The sequence below is a fragment of the Nannobrachium achirus genome, assembly GCF_963921795.1.
Source record: "Nannobrachium achirus genome assembly, chromosome: 6".
Taxonomy (NCBI): domain Eukaryota; kingdom Metazoa; phylum Chordata; class Actinopteri; order Myctophiformes; family Myctophidae; genus Nannobrachium; species Nannobrachium achirus.
Window position 1 is genome coordinate 71,614,488 of NC_137815.1, and position 22,344 is coordinate 71,636,831.

General features: G+C 42.8%; 1 protein-coding gene across 1 annotated transcript; it reads right to left on the reverse strand.

The window, feature by feature from the left end:
* Positions 1 to 591: 591 nt before the first annotated feature.
* On the reverse strand, positions 592 to 20,565 carry LOC308287615 (myosin heavy chain, fast skeletal muscle-like; the record flags this gene model as incomplete). The annotated part of the gene is made up of 39 exons (XM_080728843.1): positions 592 to 612; positions 715 to 843; positions 1,243 to 1,338; positions 1,425 to 1,529; positions 1,616 to 1,786; positions 1,891 to 2,016; positions 2,182 to 2,385; positions 2,559 to 2,867; positions 2,992 to 3,116; positions 3,292 to 3,457; positions 4,520 to 4,703; positions 4,797 to 4,993; positions 5,097 to 5,215; positions 5,364 to 5,490; positions 5,615 to 6,004; positions 6,093 to 6,183; positions 6,756 to 6,901; positions 6,994 to 7,170; positions 7,293 to 7,535; positions 7,802 to 8,057; positions 9,025 to 9,161; positions 9,524 to 9,647; positions 9,762 to 9,879; positions 11,188 to 11,275; positions 11,639 to 11,703; positions 12,566 to 12,869; positions 13,297 to 13,467; positions 13,556 to 13,705; positions 13,997 to 14,115; positions 14,623 to 14,761; positions 14,877 to 14,980; positions 16,824 to 16,922; positions 17,004 to 17,067; positions 17,157 to 17,249; positions 17,357 to 17,456; positions 17,554 to 17,581; positions 17,677 to 17,833; positions 19,096 to 19,239; positions 20,356 to 20,565. 39 exons carry the CDS (start codon positions 20,563 to 20,565, stop codon positions 592 to 594), a joined length of 5,796 nt encoding a protein of 1,931 aa, XP_080584969.1.
* Between the last annotated feature and the right edge of the window lie 1,779 nt (positions 20,566 to 22,344).

The window sequence follows — 22,344 nt, forward strand, 5'->3', positions numbered from 1 at the left end:
GAATCTTATTGATTCTCTTCTTGATGATGGCTGTGGACAATGCATTGTGAGCTTGTAGATCGGGTTTCAAAGATTGTGTATACATTTGAATACTTGTGCATAATGAGTACTTTCTACTTTGCCACTTATAGCGTACATTTTAAAACCAATACCTGTGTACTTTTTAATTGCGGACTTTTACTTTTACTTTTAGTATGTTTTTACATTGCTGTATTGATACATTTACTTGAGTACAAAATGTGAGTATTTTTCCCACTTTCTTGTGATACCCACCCATTTAGACCGTGAAGTCTGGCCTTGCAGAGGTTAATCCTGGACCCCAAAAGAATGGATTCAGTTTAAAAAGCACAATTCATATGACCACCCACAGTCCTTAAGATAATTGTCCTTATAACATATGTATTTTATTTTGTTTATAAAATGGTATAGTGGAACCAGAATACGCTGACAATAAAAAATGATTGACAAAGTAAATAGACACAATATTCTTTTGTTGCCACCTTTATTGAATACAATGGGTCATATTTTATGACCTTTTGAATACGATGGGTCATATTTTATGACTCTTTACGGTGACTTGAGTTGGAGAACCTATTCAGCAGCATCTTTTCCCTGTAAAGATAGGAATATACAATTAGATATTCTTCATTAGTCTTCAGTTAAATGTTAAAGATAATCATCTTAATTAACCTTTCATATTGAACAGGTATTTACCTTGGAGTCACGAGTCTTAGTTCTCATCTTGTTGACCTGGGATTCAGCGATGTCGGCACGCTCCTCAGCCTCCTCCAGCTCATGCTGAACCTTTCTGCACTTGGACAGGTGAGTGTTGGCTGCCTCCTCCTAAAATGTGATAGAGCGTCAAGATTTGAAAAGAGCAATTATGGTCCAAACAAGACATTTTGGGACCACATGAAGTTCTCATTGGAATCGCACAACCGTGGCTGTGCTCTTGATATTGTTCGGCAGCCTGAGCCTGAAATTACAGCTTACACAATCAATTGGTTTCTGCAGTCCATTTTGGATTATGCACTGTTACCATTATTCCTTTAAACTGCCTGCGTCTGCAGCTGTGTGCATGTCATACTGCAGAAGCATGGCAAACGATGGACACTGAAAAATGGACTGATGTTGGTCATATTCACTGATTCCTATCGCTATTATTTCTTTAGTTATTCCATATGACTACAACACTATGCCCATGGCGACAACTAAACATGTATGAATACATATATGTCTTACCGCTTCCTCCGCCTGCCTCTTGTAGCCCTTCACCTTCATCTGCAGTTTGTCCACCAGATCCTGAAGCTTGGCCCCATTCTTCTTGTCCTCTTCAGTCTGTCGATCAGAGTGAATACATAACCTCAGTTCATGCATTCTATTAATTTTCTCAGAGGCATGATGGTCATTTGAGTGAACAGTACCTGGTATGTCAGCTCCTTCACCCTCCTCTCGTACTTGCGCACACCTTTAATAGCGTCTCCTCCGGCTCTCTGTGCGTTTTCAACCTCTGCCTCCAGTTCACGCACCTTCACAATTGAATAATATATTATTATCAAATGATGTATTCTTATTTCATTGACTATGCGCCCTGTTGAAGTGAAGGATATCTTACCCTGCCCTCCAATTTCTGGAGCTGCTTCTTGCCTCCCTTCATGGCCAGGTTCTCAGCCTCGTCCAGACGGTGCTGCAGGTCCTTGACGGAGACTTCCAGGTTCTTCTTCATCCTCTCCAGGTGAGAGCTGGTGTCCTGCTCTTTCTTCAGCTCCTCGGCCATCATAGCAGCCTGGAAAGTAGTTTTTGTGTAAGATCAAATATACTTTGTTGTCCCGCAAAGAACAAAAATTATGCCGCTGCATCACACACGCTGTGGAGATCATCCTAACTTACATCAGTGATGGCCTTCTTGGCCTTCTCCTCAGCATTCCTTGCTTCTTGAACACTGTCGTCCACTTCGCCTTGGACCTGGATCAGGTCAGCTTCAAGTTTCTTCTTGGTGTTCACAAGGCTTGTGTTCTAAAACAAAGATTCAGTTTAGGTACGCAGGTATGCATGATACTGTATATATGTTAAACTGAAAAGAAATAAGGCCATTCGACGCGACTAACGACATGATTATCTCAGTACACAGAACAACGTTCAGGAGAAAGGAGTATGTTAAATATGTTGATGTGGATGTACCTGGGAGTGCAACAGGCCACCGCGCTCACTGGCATCCACCAGTTCCCCCTCGGCTGCTTTGCGGCCTCTCTCTGTCTGTTCCAGAGCCACTCTCAGCTCCTCGATCTCAGCCACCATGAGGCCATTCCTACGCTCCACCATGGCAGCCTGTTCCTTCACGTCCTCCTGTCCTCTGACAGCGTCGTCAAGGTGCAGTTGGGCATCCTAAAACAAATCACATTCGAGGTGGTCGTGTTAAAGAGAAACATCAGAACGTGACTGTAGTTCAGAGCAGTTTCATTGTTTGAATATACCGGTATGTCTATGGTCTCTGTTTAACTACCTTGTGTTTGAATATGTGTCTATTGTCTACTGTCTAACTACTATGTATTCTGCACCTTGAGCTGTCCCTGGACATTCCTCAGCTGCTTCTGGGCCTCAGCAGCCTGGCGGTTGGCGTGGCTCAGCTGAACCTCCATCTCGTTCAGGTCTCCCTCCATCTTCTTCTTGATCCTCAGGGCATCGTTCCTGCTCCTGACCTCAGAGTCCAGAGTGCTCTGCATGGAGTCAATCACCCTCTGGCTGTTCCTCTTGATCTGCTCCATCTCCTCGTCCTTCTCTGCCAGCTTCCTGTCAACCTCACCCTTGATCTGGTTGAGCTCCAGCTGCACACGAAGAATCTTGGACTCCTCGTGCTCCAGAGTACCCTGAAATGTAACACGGGAGCAAAAGGTTATAGGACCTTTTAATGTAACATCCATCATATACTGCTACACTGTTTGAATATAAAATGTATTGAAAGAAATCTAAGATAGAGACATCTAGTTTTACCTCAGCTTCCTCCAGGGCTGTCTGGATCTCTGACTTCTCTGTCTCCACCTGTTTCTTGGATTTCTCCAGCTCATGGATGCTCTTTCCAGTCTCACCGATCTGTTCAGTCAGGTCTGAGATCTCCTCTGAAGTTGTTTGTAAATAATGAATGAGGATCTTTCCAATAAGCAACTGGATTTGTATTTGCATTTGAATAAAGTTGCAGCCTGAACCACAATTGATCTTGAACATTTAATGTTTTCTTTTCTTTTCTTTTTTTGTACGTTATTAAAAGAAGGATGTACTGTAGAAAAGACTTACGTTGCAGGTTCTTGTTCTCACGCTTCATGGTCTCCAGTTGGTCCAGAGACTCCTCGTAGGAGTTCTTCATCTTGAACACCTCAGTGCTGAGAGAACGAGCCTCTTTCTGAGCTCCCTCCAGTTCGGCCTGACCCTCTTCAAACTTCTGCTTCCATTCTGCCAGGACCTGCACAGCATTTGAGATGAAATGTGTCATTTATAGGCATGTAACGATTAAAAAAATAAAATTGGGGGGGCTAATGAATTAGGGTGTGTCTGATATGAAATGTGAGTTTAACTTAATCATATTAAATGGTATTCAATGGCTTTTGGAGAGCGATTAGTTCAGAGCACTGCTGGGGGAGGTCTGTGTGTCTGTGACCAGGTTGACGCATCATTAATGCATCAAGGAAGGCAATTATGTTTCTGCACTGTCACATAGGTCAACTTCTATTCTAATATAGTGTAATGATGCGTGGAAGCGGGGATTGAACCCGGGACTCCCACTCGCCAATCCAACGTACAACCAGTCGTGCTAATAGGGCTGAACCCGATTAACAGGGCTGTTGTCGCTGATTCATGGCTGGTACTAACTGTGGGGGCTACAATCACCCCCCCGATCTTTGGAGCGCGCCCTCGTGCTCCACACTTCACGCCGTGGACCGCCGCACACGACGTGGACCTGTCCCTCACGCGAGGATATCACGCTCCTCGTCCTGCCGACTACGCCAGATTGTAGTGATGTATGGAAGCGGGGATTGAACCCGGGACTCCCACTCGCCAGTCCAAACGCACAACCAGTCGTGCTAATAGGGCTGAGCCCGAATAGCAGGGCTGTTGTCGCTGGTTCATGGCTGGTACTAACTGTGGGGGCTACAATAGCATTAAAAATAACGTTTTTTTACATGTTAACCCTGTAGCTAGGTTCTAAACAATAAGAAAGTATGTTTACAGTTGTTGCACAGACATTGAGTACTTTTACTTTTGAGTACATGGAAAGTATGCTACTTTGGAAATGTAGTTAAATAAATGGTATGAAAATGTAGTACATACATACTGTATGAGATTAATAGCTGGGGGGGGGGGGGGGGGGTTAGAGAAAAAAAATCGTGAAATTGTAAATCGTGAACCTTGCATCGTATCGTTTACCCCACTTTAAGGACCTGCACAGAATATGTAAGAGAATGTGTCATTTACACCACTTTAAGGAGGAAATTAATTTGTTTTAAAATAATGTCTGTCAAAGCACCTTATCGAAGTTCCTCTGTTTCTTGTCAAGGTTGGCGGCCAAACCGTTGGCCCTCTCCACATCAATCATGAGGTCTTCCACTTCACCCTGGAGTCTCTGCTTGGTCTTCTCCAAAGAGGCGCACTTGCTATTTACAGCCTCGATTTGCTCCTCGGCCTCCTGAAGACGCTGGGCGAGCTTCTTCCTGTTGATCAGTGTCGAATGGAATCAAGTTATCGTGAGCAATATTTTGTACAGTGAGCGGTACCTGATGATTGTAAAAACACTGATGACTTACTTAGCTTCCTCCAGCTCCTCAGTGCGTTGGACAGCATCAGTCTCATACTTGGCCCTCCACTGAGACACTTCACCGTTGGCCTTGGACATTCCTCTCTGGAGTTCTGCCTTAGCTTCCTGTTCCTCCTCAAACTGCTCCCTCAGGAGGTCACAGTCATGGCGAGCTGATTGCACAGCATGGGCAAGGGCATTCTTTGCCTGTCGAAAGAAAGATGACAAAATAATGTCAACTGGATGAAATTACAGACAGATGTTATTAGGCCTATTCATAAGAAAAAGTGAAGAAACGCCTGTTCCTTACCTTAACCTCCTCTTCAACGTGTCTCTTCAACTCCTCAATCTGTTGGACGAAGGCCTGCTTGCCTCTGGTGAGCTGAGAGACGAGAGCTTCTTTCTCTTCAAGTTGACGAGCAAACTCGCCTAGTTAGAAATTTGAATATTAGTTCCAAACATTTACATAATCTTTGTTGAATACATGGGATAACTGCCAATCAAAGCATTGTCTCTAATTTCGGAATTTGCTCAAATACCATTGAAAACCCATGTAGGTTTTACAGTGAACATTTACCATTTTCAGTCAACAGTCTCGCTTTCTGAGCTCCAATGTCATTTAACTGGCGAACGTTCTCATCACTCTTGGACTTGATTTCACTGAGTTGGTCCTCAAGGGTGCGGCACATCTTCTCAAGATTTCCCTGTTGAATAACATTGGATCCAATCACTGAAGTAAGCTGCAATGTATACCCTCGTTTTTCCCCCCATGATCTGTTTGTTGAACAAGTGTTTTGACAAGAATTACACACAAGCATTCTCTTCTACCTTTGCCTTAGCGACAGCCTCCATGTTGCTGGACAGGTCATCGATCTCCATCTTGTACTCGCTTTTCTCCTTCTCAAGTTTCTGCTTGACTCTCTGGAGGTTGTCGATCTGCTCACCCAGTTCAGACACGCTGTCAGCCTGCTTCTTACGGAGACCGGAGGCGGTGGCCTCGTGCTGCAGGGTGGACTCCTCAAGGTCACGACGCAGCTTCTGGAACTCCGCCTCACGCTTCTTGTTCATCTCGATCTGAGCGGCCGTGGCTCCACCAGCCTCCTCCAGCCTCTCGCTGATCTCCTCCAGTTCCCTGGAGAGGTCGGCTCTCTGCTTCTCCACCTTGGCACGAGCGGCCCTCTCTGCCTCGATCTCCTCCTCCAGCTCTTCAATACGAGCCTTTCAAATGAATGATGTCAGATTAACATCTGAAAATAAAAATGCACCCTTACTTATTATAATTCATTAATTACAGCTGGGAAAATACCTGAAGTTCTTTGATCTTCTTCTGCAGCTGGGCGCCCAGAGACTGCTCATCCTCAATCTTACTCAGAAGCTGGGCGATTTCAAAGTCCTTCCTGTGGAATACAGTACGTCATATTTTAGTGGTAGCTTTTCTCCATGGCATTTCATATAGTTGATATTATTGCAACCATAGGTCGCAGTTCACTATGAAAACTGGCACATCCTGTCCATCAGTCCGTCCGTCCGTCCGTCCGTCCGTCCGTCCGTCCGTCCGTCCGTCCGTCCGCTCGTCCGTAACGCCTCAAAGCTGTTCTGACATCACATTGTTGACTGTCAAGACTGCTGACTATCATCACCTGGATATCCATGCCCATATATGGAGATCCCTGATGTCATCAATAATAAGCCACTATCTGGGAATGCCCATATATTAAGCCCATATTGGCAATGCCCCTATATGGATCCATATATGGAGCTGGTCAATAACTCTACATCTGACCTCACAGACTCCATATATGGATATAGCTGACCTGTTCTGACATCACAGTGATGACTCGACCAGCTCAGCAGAAGGGTGCCAAAGCACCCATGTGCACACACCCATGTGTGTGACCTCGCCTTCTCTCCCTTAGGGTGTCTTACTGGTTATTATTAATAATGATATTCATATTGTGATCCACATTACTTCTTTATCTTCTCGTCAGACTGCTGCTTGTCATTCTCCAGGTCCATGATGGATTCCTGGGCCAGTTTCAGGTCACCCTCCAGCTTTCTCTTGGCTCTCTCCAGGTCCATGCGGAGCTTCTTCTCTTGCTCCAGAGAACCCTCCAGCTGCACAACGATAAACAATTTGCACATCATCATTCAGTGAAACAATAAACATAATGTATTCAAAACATGTGCTTGACTTTGGTAAAACTTACATCGTCAACTTGCTGCTCCAGCTTGGTCTTGGCCTTGGTCAGAGTGTTGACTTTGTCTTCCTCTGCCTGCAGGTCATCCAGGGTCTGCTGGTGGGCCTCTTGGAGGGCCTTCTTCTCCTTGGTCAGCTTAGCAAGACCTTCATCCTGAGAGGCCATCTCCTCGGTCAGGTTCTTCACCTAAATAACATGAAAGAATGGATCACTATTGTTCTATAACTTGATAAGATGGCTAGAGTGTATAATCTTGAATGGATCATTGTTGTTCCATAACTTTACAGCTAGAGAGTATAATGTCGAACCTTGTTTTCAGTGGCGTGTTTTTCCTTCTCCACTTTGGCCAAGGTGAGCTCCAGGTCATCGATGTCCTTCTTGAGCTCAGAGCATTCATCTTCCAGCTTCCTCTTCTTGGCAGTCAGCTCAGCATTGATTTCCTCCTCATCCTCCAGTCTCTCAGAAGTCTCTTTGAGCTTGGCCTCCAACTGGATCTTACTTTTAATAAGACCCTCGCATCTCTCCTCTGCATCGTTCAGTGCCTCGTCACCCTGGTTGTCAATGGAAAGGATGAGTGAGGGAACATGCCAGCGTTTGTTCTTGGTAGAGATATATGCATTTTGCAGCTGCTTCCTTGGGCGGGTACATTAACACAAGCGACATTAACAGACTGAACAAGTTGTCTCTATCATTGTTAGAGCTGGGACAGTACGGAGGCAGTGGCGGAGGTGAGGACAAGGAAGAAGCTGGGGGACATCGACCACCTCCAGAAGGATATATATTACAGTATACAAGTGTAGCAAGTGTAGCTACTTACTGATGCCGCTGCGGTCGAAAGGTTATTTTTCTCTTGCGTTACAGCGATCAGCTTCTCCTCCAGGGTCTTCTTGGAGGCCAGCGCAGCAGCCAGGTCAACCTTCATCTTCTCATAGTTCTCCTTCATGTTCTGCAGTTCTTTCTCTGTCTCAGCGCTCTGCAGGAGAGGCTTGATCTTGTAGTAGACCATCATCCATGGCCAGTGTTTCACATTCACGAATGAGCGCATGTTGAACTGGATGGTGTAAATGGCCTCTCTGTGGAAAACAGTTAGTGTGAAGTGAGTGGAAGTTAATTTCATTAAGTGTCCCGCGAAGCTAGGCCAATGTGACCCTGGGCGTACAACAAACTTTGAGCGCTTTGTGCCAACATGTAGGCCACGCTTGAGCTTAGATCCTTCCAGGAGCACCGCCCAAAAACTCTAAACCCACTCTAAACTTTTCCCAGCGGATTCCTCGTATCCCGCGCGCCAGTGTAACCACACTTCTAATTATTACTGCTATTATCGCGTCATTATAGTTGTTACTGTTGTCGTTGTTGTTATTGCTGTTGGTATTCTTCTCCATTTAACACATGGGAAGCCAAGGTTTCTAACATTTCTAGCTGTTGCTGCTGCCGTCGTTCACTTACGCTTTAATTTTGAAGAGCCTCGGAAGCTTCGTGCGTGTGCACGTGAGTGTCCACTGACTATTGAGGAGGATAATCCATTTGTTTACAAACACTCGCGAAACTAAACTCCAAACCGGGGCCGACCATCGCGTTAAAGTGTCACTTTGAAAACAATCAGATTTCTGCTTCCCTGGCGTTCTTTGCACCTTATTCATAGATAAAGCCCTTTTTATGTTTCAGTAGAGAATAGAAATCAATGCAGCCTAGATGCGCCATTTTGTCTCTCTGCGAGCTACGTTATGACGTATGGACCATCCATCAGTCTTTCACTGACAACACAGGATGCATGCAGCTCCATGTAACCAAGTTAACCCTTTGTGTTGTTCCTGAACGAGACAACTCCTTTTGGCACAGCGACCTCAAGTGGCCGTATCTCGTTACTGAACGAGTTTGGCGTACAAATTGTTAAGGGGAGTTTTTTTACCTTGCCACCATCACCAAAAGCTTGCTTGGCAATGTTTGCTATTTTATTGACGCTTTACATTTGTTTTATTGAGCAATGGCAATGTTTACTTACAAATTGTACTCAATATTGAATTGATGTTTTCAAAGTACCTCCTAGCCATCATCTTGACAAACTCCTTCCTCATGACGTAACCTCTTGCAAGAGCCTGAGTCATGGTGACTAGAATAAACAGCTTCTCATCTCGCATCTCCTCCAGGACACCCAGCAGACCAGCTTTGAAGAACACCTGAATGCAATGTCACAAACACTGTAACTAAACAAACTGAGGAACACCTGAATGCAATGTCACAAACACTGTAACTAAACATCCTGAAGAACACCTGAATGCAATGTCACAAACACTTTAACTAAACATCCTGAAGAACACCTGAATGCAATGTCACAAACACTGTAACTAAACATCCTGACGAACACCTGAATGCAATGTCAACAAACACTGTAACTAAACATCCTGAAGAGTACCTGAATGCAATGGCACAAACACTGTAACTAAACAACCTGAAGAACACTTGAATGCAATGTCACAACCGTAAAATCTACTTTTAGTCCTCTCTGGATAATGTTAAACCAGATTGGGAGTGTGTTTACCTTGGTATGTCCAAACTTGTACTCATCTTGAGGTACGTCAATGGAGCCAAGCAGCTTCTCAGAGGCTTTCTTGTTGTCCATAAACGCGCCTTCGGGGCATGCGCTGGCATTCAGTACTTTGTACCTGATTTGTAAAAGTTCATGGTCATTTTCCGCTGACGTTCAGTACCCGTTTTGAAAAAGTGGGTAATTTTGCATGAATATGAATGGAACTAAAAAAATAAGGAATAATAAATACCTCTGCTTGAAGTCAGCATAAGGGATTCTGCTGGGGAAGCCCTTTCTGCAGATCCTGATGCCCTCCAGCACACCGTTACACCTCAACTGGTGGATGACCAGGAAGTTCTCCATCAGCCCTGTAAACATGTTGCTTCATTATTACCAGTAAGACTCCCTAGTCGCTTATCTCCACAAATAGGCAAACAAAAAAGTCTTTCCAAAATCGTCCTGATGGTGGCGCTAGATGGGACAGATGCGTTTTGATTTCATGACTGTAGAGATACTGTGCGATTTGCGTGATTTTGAAATTGTAGGAGCAGTGTCCAAAAATGTGTTTTAAAAAATCGGCCTGAAGGTGGTGCTAAATGGGATAGATCCATGTTGATGAGATGAGTGTAGACGTACTGTTTACCGATTTGCGTGATTTTAGGGCAAAATCTGTAGGAGCAGTGTCCAAAAATGTGTTTGAAAAAATCGGCCTGATGGTGGCGCTATATGGGACAGATCCATGTTGATGACATGAGTGTAGACATACTGTGTAGCGATTTGCGTGATTTTAGGGCAAAAATTGTAGGAGCAGTGTCCAAAAATGTGTTTTAAAAAATCGGCCTGAAGGTGACGCTATATGGGACAGAGCAATGTTGATGACATGAGTGTAGACATACTGTGTAGCGATTTGCGTGATTTTAGGGCAAAAATTGTAGGAGCAGTGTCCAAAAATGTGTTTTAAAAAATCGGCCTGAAGGTGGCGCTATATGGGACAGATCCAAGTTGATGACATGAGTGTAGACATACTGTGTACCGATTTGCGTGATTTTAGGGCAAAAATTGTAGGAACAGTGTCCAAAAATGTGTTTTGCAAGAATCGGCCTCATGGTGGCGCTAGAAGAGGGCCATGTGAGAAATGAGGGGTGGGGTCTCCGCGCCGCCGAAGTGGACGAATAGGTACCGGCCCCGGCTCTCCCGGTCGCTCCTAGCCCGAGTTACGGCATTTCATGTGCGCTGCGCCACCACTTTTGCATCCGTTCTGGAGCACCAGGTGTCGGTGGTCCCCGGGAATTCCCCGTGTGGAGCCCCGTTGGGGTGGTCATTTGGTCTTTTTTGCACATTTGGTCATTTTTTACACCTGGGGGTCCCCAGGGACCTGGGAGTCCCTGGAGCTCCGGGGGTCCTTGGAGGTTGTAGTTTGGCAGGCAAGGAGTTTGTGTGGAAATTTTGGCATGGATCGGGCCAACGGTGGCGGAGATATGAGTAGGGGGAAAGTGTGACGTGTGACGAGTGACGTGATGGACAGACGGACTGACGGACTGACAGCCGGTGGAGGTTTGGATAGTATAGAAGTAACTGCGACCTACGGTCGCAATCAGTACAAAATAGTTACTGTACACACTGGCCAAAGTTGCGTTAAATGACTATCACTGTTTAAATGTTTATTTTCTGTTTACCTGGAGTCTTGGACTCGTTGGGAATCAGGCAACGCACAAAGTGAGGATGAGTGCGATGCAAGTTGGTCATCAGCAACGCCAAGTTTGCCTGTTGAGACATAATGAGACAATTAAGCTTATTATTAGTAGAAACTCATACGACATTGTACTTTTTCCCTAAACTACTACTACTTATTTGAACTCATTAGATACTAGTTACTCTCCAGATTATTTCCCCCCTAAAACATAAATTAACCACTTTAAGCCCCATTTTAAAGCAGAGTTACAAGCTTACAACATGTGATACAGAAATAGTTTAATTTCAACATGAAAATACCTGCATATTTCATACATGGATATAATGTTGATAATAATAATGCTTCATTCTTACAATAATGTAATGTTGGAAAAAAATTATAATAAATATTCGTACAGGAATTTAAAGTTGATAATAATGAATACATATTCTTACCCTGAAAGCACTTGACACAGTCTGCATAGAGCCACCCTTCTTCTTGCCTCCTTTCTTTGTAGTATCTGTTTACATGTTACAATCATGAGTTATCATTAGTTAAACACAATAAAAATGCCTCTCTTCTTGTCAGAGTGTTTATGGTATATTAATATAATAGTAACTTCAGGCCCAGGTGGATGATTTGTTTAAATTGCCTAGAAGTTGTTTGGTCGGGTCGGTGGGCATACAAACGTAACATGCAGCACCGTTGCCCACCAAACTTGGTCAGGGGTCTGCCGTCAGAATAGCCACACCAGAGACCTGCGCACACCATTGCTCTGCCACTGCCCCCCCCCCCTCTCTGTGTTCCTATTGGCCCGGGGTTTAAACAGCCATAACTCTAGTTCCCAGCACGCTAAAGGCCCAACCTTGGTAGGTGCTCTTATACAGCCAAGAGGGAAAGGTTGGAATTCACCCTTTGTCAAGTCCCGCCCATTGTCCTTCCCCTCTCCACACCCATTGGTTGCTGTGTCTTGGAGGGACATACAGTGGGACATTCCATCCACTGCCATGTTAATTCAGTTGCTTCATATTGTTATTCTGTGTGCTCAATTCTAATTTCAAACTTTGTTTCAGTCAATTGGAGCTGCTCAGTGGCAGCATAGTGAATCAGCATGCCTTTAAATGTTTTTATTTCTCAAAAAATTATGTTTTAGCTAATTCAACATAAAAAAGGCGGAACCAGGGCGGGACAAGGCAGATAGAGCCTGCTGGTTGGTCAGTCAGGGACCAACCAGGAGCCTAACAAAGGGTGAATTGTGCTCTGTGTGTCCCAGTCCCAGAACACACTATATTCTATGAATAAACATACCTTCAGGCTCAGGTGGGGGATACAGTACACCCAGCATTTTAACTGAACACATTTTATTCTATGAATAAACTTACCTTCAGGCTCAGGTGCGGGATACAGTGTTGCAAGCAGTTTAACTGAAGACTTGGTGAACAGCTGCACCACAGAGTCATTAAGTGGATCCTTGTTCTTCTCCAGCCAGCCTGTGATGCTGTAGTCCACGGTTCCAGCGTAGTGGACCAGGGAGAAGTGGGCTTCACCTTTGCCTTTCCCTGGTTTGGGTTTCTCAAAGGCCTTGTTCTTCCCAAGATGCTGGTCAATCAACTTCTCAGCGAAGGATTTGTCCGTAGCCTTCGGGAACATGCACTGCTCCTCAAGGATGGAGAAGACGCCCAAGGGCTTTTGTAGAGGAGACAAAAGAGACAAATCAACAAAAAACAAACTCAAAAAAATATTAAAATCATGTCCATTAAAGCACAAAATAATTGTTTACCTTCTCAATGAAGCTATATGTTACTCCGTAAACTCCAGCTGATAACAATAGTATACGACACTAACTAGAAAGATGCAATGTTGGGAAATTGCAAGTGTGGTTCTCCGTTTTTGTATTTTCCCATTCAAGTCAATGGGGTTATTTGTCAGAGGGACAAACCCATAGCACCACAGTGTCAGGTGTGACAGACAGACAGAGATACATACGGACAGGATGTGACCGTTCACATACTAAACTGCAACCTATGGTCGCAATAATGATACCTTCTCAATGAGCTCAATGCAGATAGCCAAGTCCAAGATAATACATGCAAATATAATAATAATTGTATACCTTCTCAATGAGCTCAATGCAGACAGCCAAGTCCATGCCGAAGTCAACGAGATCCCAGGGAATTCCCTCCTTCAGGTACTCCTCTTGCTCCAGAACAAACATTGTGTGGTTGAAAAACTGTTGCAGTTTCTCATTGACGAAGTTGATGCACAGTTGCTCCAGGGTGTTGAACTGTAAGTTGAAATATCATTAGCCTGTTAGTCCCTAACTTTGTGACAAAAAATAATGAGTATCCCACTTAAAACAAGTCAATTCTTACATCAAAGATTTCAAAACCAGCGATGTCCAGCACACCAATGTAGTAGTTTCTCTGAGCTGGTGTGCTCAGCTGCTCGTTGATCCTAATGACCATCCACAAGAACAGCTTCTCATAGATGGACTTGGCCAAGGCACCAACTGAGTTCATGACCTAAGGAAATAGGAACGTTATTTAGTAGCGGTATTGAAATACACAATTCAGAATGTAGAATTAAAGATTTAGCCACTCTTAATCCAGACCAATTTACAGTAAGCAAGGAAAACACAAGGTAATATATCATATCAAATCTAGTCTTAAGTAAATAATAACTAGTTTAATGACTATAGAGATACTACTACCGATTAATCCTGCAAAAATACATTAGAGTTCTTGTGCTGCGTTGAGAATGTAAGGTGCGTATGAAATCAGATATCATACATACAAAAATGTCAAGTTACTCACCTGTGGCACAGTTTGTCCCTTAGTGACGTACTCATTTCCCACTTTGACTCTGGGGTAGCAGTATGCCTTAAGCATATCTGCTGAGTTCATGCCCAAAAGGTAGCAAATCTTGTCTGCCACTGAAATGTTCACACAATTTGCAATTTAGGTATTTATCAGACGCTTTAACAGTAAGCAAGGTAAACACAAGGTAATACGTCAATTGCAAAGAGATAGTAATCTAGAATAGTAGGTAAACCCAATAACCATCCTTCTAACAGAGTCTCTGCAGCAGTGCTGTTGCAACTTCAATAGACTCCGCGGCTTGTGCAATTTGCATGGGAAGTTCACAGAGTATAGTAGCTAAATATGGACCCGGTCATCAAATTATTAGCTTAGGAATGCAACAAACTAAACTAAACAAACTCCATGAATTCAAGGAATATATTGGCCTCCTGTGTTAACTGTGCATAGCTGAATAGGATGGGGTAGGTCTACACAACTGTATTTATATCAGTTTTTATAGTGGTATAGAGACAGATCTTCTAGTGTAAAAGGGTTGAGAACAACTGGCTTAGTTCATTTAGAATATAACTAAATACAATCTTTGTGACAAAGCATTACAGCATTATTTTCATTCCTCTCACCCTCAGTGCCGTCTGGTTCTGCCTGTTCCTCGCGCTGCTTCTGTTTGAAGGTCAATTTACCATGGTGCATCACAGCGCCGGTGAACTTGTAGATGCCCTGTTTCTCCTCGAGACTGAAGCCCAGGATGTCAATAGCGTCCTGATGTCAACGAGCAGAGATATATTCAAGAGATTGAAATTAAGCATTAGATCAACAAACATCCAATTAGAATTGTGTAGGCTACAACTCAACGGTAAACTAAATGTTCACTGACATCAGTAGCTTCGAGTTCCAGTTTGTCATCGATGCTGGCCACAGCGATCACACCCATGCTGATCAGGGGGAAGTCGTAGGGGTTGGCGGTGATCAGACACTGCTCTGAAAAGGGATTAAAAAAGGTGAGAACATGTGTTTTTTATTCATTCATTGATGTTCTCACTGCTAATCTTATAGGAAGAGGGGAAGTCCGCACACTGTTGTGCGACAATTTTATTGAGAAGATACAACGTTTCGACCCTGGTGGGTCGTCTCCTGATGAAGACGCACCGGGGTCAAAACGTTGTTTCTCCTCAATAAAATTGTCGCTGGAGCTACAGAACAGTGTGCGGACTTCCCTTCTTCCTATGGTGTGTATTTTTGGTTCAGCACCTGAAACATCTTTTGGAGATGTGCGTGCTTCCCTCTCTGCTCTCACTGCTATATACTATATGAGATACTTTAATGGTTTCCTGTGGAAATAAGCTTAGTCTTTTCATGGATCTCCTTTTAGTAGACCTTGTACCAGTGAACTGTACCGTCATGAAACTGTACCTTTTCCTATGCAAACTTCTAATAAAGTCTTCAATCAATCAACCAATGCTAATCTCACTCAGTGGTATTGAGTTCACAAGTTCACAATACTTTGTGAACTTAAAGGACAACTCCGCCCTAAATCACTTCTAGGCTCATTTTCCTACTTATATTGATCCAAAAAGACTGTCCATGGGGTCTATTAGGCACAAACGGAGTTGTCCTTTAACTTGTGAACTCAATTCCACCGCCATCTGGTCGGAGTCGGGTTATCTCACTGCATCAGCATCAGTAATTCCATTTAACAACTAGAAACAGCGCTCTCCGCCAAGTCAGGTAGGTTATTGTGGCCTCCTGGTGGCGCTACAATAGGCCAATGTGAAAAGGGTGCCATGTGTTCTTGGGCCTTTCATGGCATTCAGACGCTGCATGCATGATTTGAGGCATTTTGTTCCAAAAATGTGTTTAGCAAAAGTTGACCTGCTGGTGACGCTATAATAAGGCAATGTGAAAAGGGTGGCATTTGTTCCTTGGCCTAGTGGGAATGTGTGCGCAACATTCCACGCAAATCACAGGCTGCGTTCATGATTTGAGGCATTTTGTTCAAAACGGACCAATCCTGAAACCCAATGTTAGCCAATCAGGATAGAATATGAAATATCAGAAAAATCTGTCTTGATCACATCACTATAGATATACTGTGTACTACACAGTATATCTATAGTGATCACTACACAGTGTGTAGTGATATGCATAATCTTTGGATAAAATCTGAAGGACTAATATCAAAGAATATGTTTTGCATAAGTCGGCCTCCTGGTGGTGCTATAAAAGGCAGATGTGAAAAATGCAGGGCAAATGTTTTTTCCTTGGCCGCTAGGGAGTGCGCATAGATAGTTTTAAACTGATCGGTGGAGTTATAGGAAAAAATCGTCCTTTTGGGAAGTGGGGATGTGTGTGCCAATTTCATGAAAACTGCACGCTGCGTGTTCATGATTTGAGGCATTTTGTTCATAGCAGAGCAATCCTGCAAACTTTGGAAGCCAATCTTAGCCAAACGGGATGGAATATGGTAAATTGGACAGATTCACGTTGATCACATGACTGTAGAGATACTGTCTACCGATTTGCATGATCTTTGGACAAAATCTGTAGGAGTTGTTAAAAGTTTTGTAAAAATCTGACTCATGGTGGCGCTAGAACAGGCCCATGTGAAAAATGTGGGGCAGAGGTTCTGAATTGGCATCCAGGAAGTGTATGTGTGCACAGTTTGGCACCGGGCCAACGGCGTCAGAGATTAGCTGCACAGACAGACAGACAGACAGACAGACAGACAGACAGACAGGGTGCAACAGTCTCTCGACCATGCCTTTCGGCCTGGCGGAGACAATAATCTATAATAATAATAAACTATAATAGTAATTCCACTTACCAATGATCTCAGGTTTGTGGTTGGTCATCATCTGGAAGAAGATGTGGTAGCCTCTCTCAGCAGGAAGCTGGAAGGTCACTCTGGACTTCTCCAGCAGATCTATATGAGTTGTACATAAGTCAAAATGTAATCCTCACATAAAGGGATATATCATTTACCATCTGTGAACTTCATACTTACATGTCTCAATATCAGCACTGGCCAGTTTACCGGTTGTGCCAAAATGGATTCTGATGAATTTACCCTGTTTGATAGAGCACACTTTGTTTCATCTCTCTACATTGTGGAATTGTTGCGGGTATTCTCATAAAATGACATTATTTTTAAACTTACAAAGCGAGAGGAGTTGTCATTCCTAATGGTCTTGGCATTACCATAGGCCTCCAGCAAGGGGTTGGCTGCAATAATCTGATCCTCCAGTGACCCCTATGGAATGTTTCAGACATCGCCCAGTTTAACATTTGGTCAGATTTTTTTCAAATTTTCAAAATGTTCAAAAACATTTATTTGTTAAAGTTAAAACCTGTATATACCTTGATTTTAGTGGCACCACCCTCTCCACCAGAACTAGCTGTTGCAAAGTACTGGATGACACGCTTGGTGTTCACAGTCTTTCCAGCACCGGATTCTCCACTGGTTATAAATGCATACATTCAGAGAAATGCAGTTAGTCAATTTGTGTACAATGTTCTTGTTTTTAATGCCTAGTTAGTAGATGACAGAAACTTACGTGATCAGGACAGACTGGTTCTCTTTGTCTGTAAAATGTAAATCAAACCTTTAGTCACAAATACGGCACAAGACCGTTATAGTTATGTATGTTTTACATTATCCTCACTAGGACAGTACGTACCCATCAGCATGAACTGATAGGCGTTGTCAGAGACGGAGAAGATGTGAGGTGGGGCCTCAATACGCTTCTTGCCTCTGTAGGCATTCACAACCTCCTGGTCGTACACTGGGAGCCACTTGTAGGGGTTCACAGTCGCACAGAACAAGCCAGAGTAGGTCTGAAGGAAGGGGAGAAGAGAAAGAACATTAACTTGCTCACCCTTGTCTCCTCAAGGCTTTGACTACTGTCTGCAACGCACTTCTCATCGGGGTCCCTAACATGAGCATCCAGAAGCTCCAGTACATTCAGAACTAGAAAGATAAAATTCTGGGAAATTGCGAGTGTGGTTGCCTATTTATAGTCTGATTAGCTAGAATGTCATGTGCTGCTATATAGGATCCTGATGATGAGAGAGAACATATCACAGCCATACTACATTCTCTACACTAGCTTCCCATCTCCTTCAGGATGGAGTAACCTTCAAGGATCTGCCTTCTTACCCATCAGTGGATCCACAGCAATACCCCCTCCTATCTAAAGAAACTCATTGGACCCCCTACTTCCACCCGCTCCCTTCCGCTCTGGAAAACTCACTCAAAGGCAAAAAGACTGATCTCCGCTGGGATTAATGTTACGAGTTAGAAGAGGCATCAACTAAATGAACAAGTTAACTTTTGTTAACAAAAAAAAAAAAAAAAAAAAAAAAACTAAAAGTTTGTTATTTACATACTGTTGTTTTCTCTATGGGTTTCACTTGATGATATAAATTGTACTGTGTATTTTTCTCTCTTTCCTATCGACAGGTGCAACAACCATGAACTGTTCTCAGCATGTAGAAAATAGGGCATTAGCGAAAAAGTCAACAAGTCGACTCAGTCGACTTCATTACACAAGTCGACTCCCACCAGAGAAAGTCGAAAGTCGAAGTTCTATCCTCTATCATTATGTTTGCTCCATGTGTGCGTCTGTACAGCATTCAAACAGTAGGATTGCTTATTGCCAAGGACGGAATGATCCAATATTACAGTGCTACATTACATTTGGTATAACATGGTTCTATTGTGAAAATAGCAGATCTACATGCTCACAACGCCTCGCATTGCGAGGCGTTGTGAGCATGTAGGTCGGCTATTTTCACAATTTCTGCCTCTATATATCTGACAATTTGGACAATGTTTAATTAGTCTAATTAATTTAGAGGTATTAAAAAGTCCTTAAATTGGCACTTTAGAAATGTGAAGATACCCTCTACTGTATGTCTATATACTTAAACGTTGTTGGTTTGTTTACAGTTGAGTGAGAAAACAATGTTGCACATTAAGTTAATCGTCTGGGGGGCCGTGTGTGATGTGATGACGTCATCGAAGGGTAAAGTCGACTTCAACTCAACTTTTTACTGAGTCGAGTCGACCCGCAAAAATCACAAGTCTAAAACCTTACGTAGATCATCCATGCTGCATAACGCTCTTTGAGGTTATACAGGACGGTGGCTTCAGTGAGGTGGGTCATCATGGCCATGTCCTCAATCTTGTCATACTTGGGAGGGTTCATGGGGGTGACGTCAGCCTCAGGCACAGTTCTTTCCTAGAAAAATATAATAATAATCGTGATTAGGGCCTGCATCAGTGGTGGAAAAGGTACTCCATTTTTTTTACGTGAATAAAAGTATCATTACTGCAATGTAGAAGTACTCCGTTACAAGTAAAATACAACGAAAATATTGGCATCAAAATGTACCGTACTTAAAGTACCAAAAGTAAAAGTACAAAATGTTTGAAAATAGCTGATCTACAAGCTCACAACGTATCACTTGGCGATGCGTTGTGAGCTTGTAGGCTATTTTGAAATGCCTATAGGCATAAAATAGGGCTAAAGTGGTTAATGTATCTTTTATAATATTATAATTTATATCCGCAAAGTAAATAGTAACTAAAGTTTTCAAATAAATGTAGTGGAGTAAAAGTAACATTTTCTGGATCTAGAATGTAGTGGAGTAGAAGTAATTGGAAATACTCCAGTAAAGTAAAAGTACCTCAAAACCGTACTTAGCACTTACTGTAAGTAAAAGTACTTAGTTACTTTACACCACTGGCCTGCATGTAGGCCTACTCCACTTTTAGAGTTAAATTTGGTCCTGGGTGTCACAACATGTCGGCAGCACCCCCCCCCCCCCCCCCCCCCCCAAAATATCATTTTTCTCAAACAGTGACTTATAGGCCATCCTGACTACTAATTGATGCCGAGGCCGAATTGGCCCAAATCACATGAAAGAGGTCTCACAGCACATGGTTGGTTCTACAGACTCCAACTTTCGCACGCAGAGTAGCCCAGATCTTTGCCTACATACTTAGCTACTTCCCCTGCCGTTACTGTACTTACATGATGCACAGTTGTACAAAACGTAATTTTTCAGTAGAACCGCCGATCCAACGAATATGCCCATAAAAGGGGACAAGGACTGAGAGATACAGAGATCCCATATATGGAGATCTTTCGCACACGGATAGCTCAGATCTTTGTGTGGGCAGCACAGGCTTGGCGGCACCAGAACCTGGAGGTTGTTAGGACAGCTCATTCAAGTTAGTTTATTAAGGTGACGATATTGTAGTTTGAACAGAGCCGAACCGATTTAAAGTGGGCTCTAAAAGTGGAGTATACATCGGCCCTTACAGTGGTACTTGATTTTAGATAAACCTTTACCTCCTTCTTGTCCCCAAGCAGTTCCACCTTGATTTTGGCACCGTCCTTCCCTACGATTTTACACTTGAGGTACATCCCGGCTTTGTCGGCCACATATGCTGCCGTTTTGGCATCAAAGGGCGTAGCCTGAGCCTCCATTCTCTCCTTCTCTGGCTTACGGAGATAAATGGCGGCCTTGCCATACTGCTTCATCTCTTCGTCCGTACTCATGGTGGCGGCTTTCTGTAGACGGACAAATAGATGGTGTTAATTATATTAATGTTGCTTCTGGGTGGTCCCTGGAACTAAATATTTTGAGATGGGGGTCCGTGGCCAAATACATATCATTTTGGGGGTCCTTCACATGAAAAGGTTTGAGAACCACTGACATAGTAGTCTGTCAAGAACAGAATAACGGAGCTCCAGTTAAGTGTGAAAAGGACCTTTTCTTTGACGATGGCTGGCCAGATTGCTGACATAGAAACATAGTTTTTTTTTCAAAAAACCTTAGAAGGATTCAAAAGACACTTATAGAATCGGGTCAAAATTCAAATGTTCACGATTTTTCAAAAATAGCAGATCTACAAGCTCGCAGCGCGGCACTCGGTGCCGCGCTGTGAGCTTGTATATCTGCTATTGTTCAATAGTTAAAGCATAAAATAATGATACACAATAAGGTGTACCCGTTCGTGTTAATTAATATTTTATTATGAAGGCGGACAAATAGATTTATGCAATTGCTGACTTGAGATCTGAGTAGATAATTGTAGGACTATTCTTATGGTTATAGCTAATTGTAGATTTATTAGGAAAATTATGAACACTCACTTTTCTCCTCTACCAGTAGCGGTGGAATCTTGTGTGCAGCCTTTAGTGTGGAGAAAACACATCATTTTGAGGACATTAACAGGAGTTGAATGATTCAATACAATTTATAATCATGAATCAAACTGGATTATATTAATTATATGAATCCTAATGTTCATTCTTGCCACACAACACTTTGCACCAGAGACATTTTAACATTTCTCATCAGTTCCAGATTTGAAAAGAGTTATTTCAATATTAGTTACATGCAATGAAATTAAATGTAACTTGCCCATTATGTTTTATTCCTTTGTTTGTTTGTTTGTTGGTGTTTCGCTTATGCTTAATTCCACCAAATTATCTTAAGTCATCACAGCCATGCTTCTAGATTCTTTTTATTTTATTTGTACTGAAGCAATGCTAGATTTCTTTCTCACACTTTTATTCCAGTGTATGAATTAAGGTTACAGGTCACCTGTCTGCCCACTGTAAGCCACTGTACAGTGGCTGTACTGTATCTGTACTGTATCTGCCCACCTGGTGGGAAGACTAGCCAAACTGTAAAATAAAATAAATAAACTAATGTTGTTACTTTAAACTAATAATAACTCCATAGATGTAAAGGTACTCTTCCAAATAATTACTTGATTAAGAGTACAAAAGTATCTGGTGAAACAACAAATTATTATTTAAATAATCATAATTGAAACGTCCAAATAAAAATGAAATATCAAAATCTAATTCCAATCTGGCCGAAACCATATCATTATAAACTAAATAATTATAAACCTGTTCATCAATATAACATATTATTCTGTGAACTTAACATTCAGTGTCTGTAATAATGTCCGCAGCTATGTGGCACTATGTACGGAGTCATGTTAGAAATGAATAACAGGACTAATAGATTTATTCGACTATTAAAAGCTGCCACCAGGATATGACTATGATTAGCAGACATCTCTAAAACATGTATACGACTATGAAGCCATGAAAACATCACAGATGGAAAGTCTCACTCACCGACCAAATGGAACTCTGATGATCTCGGTCCCTGACAGCCATCTCAGCATGCCTTATATTAGGTGTTATTTGCATGCTACGCAGAAAGTAAAAGTAGGGACTGCCTTTCAAGGTCCTCTCATTCCTGTTGACCATTTATATTTATTCACTCACATGATACTTGGTACTAGTGCTCCTTGG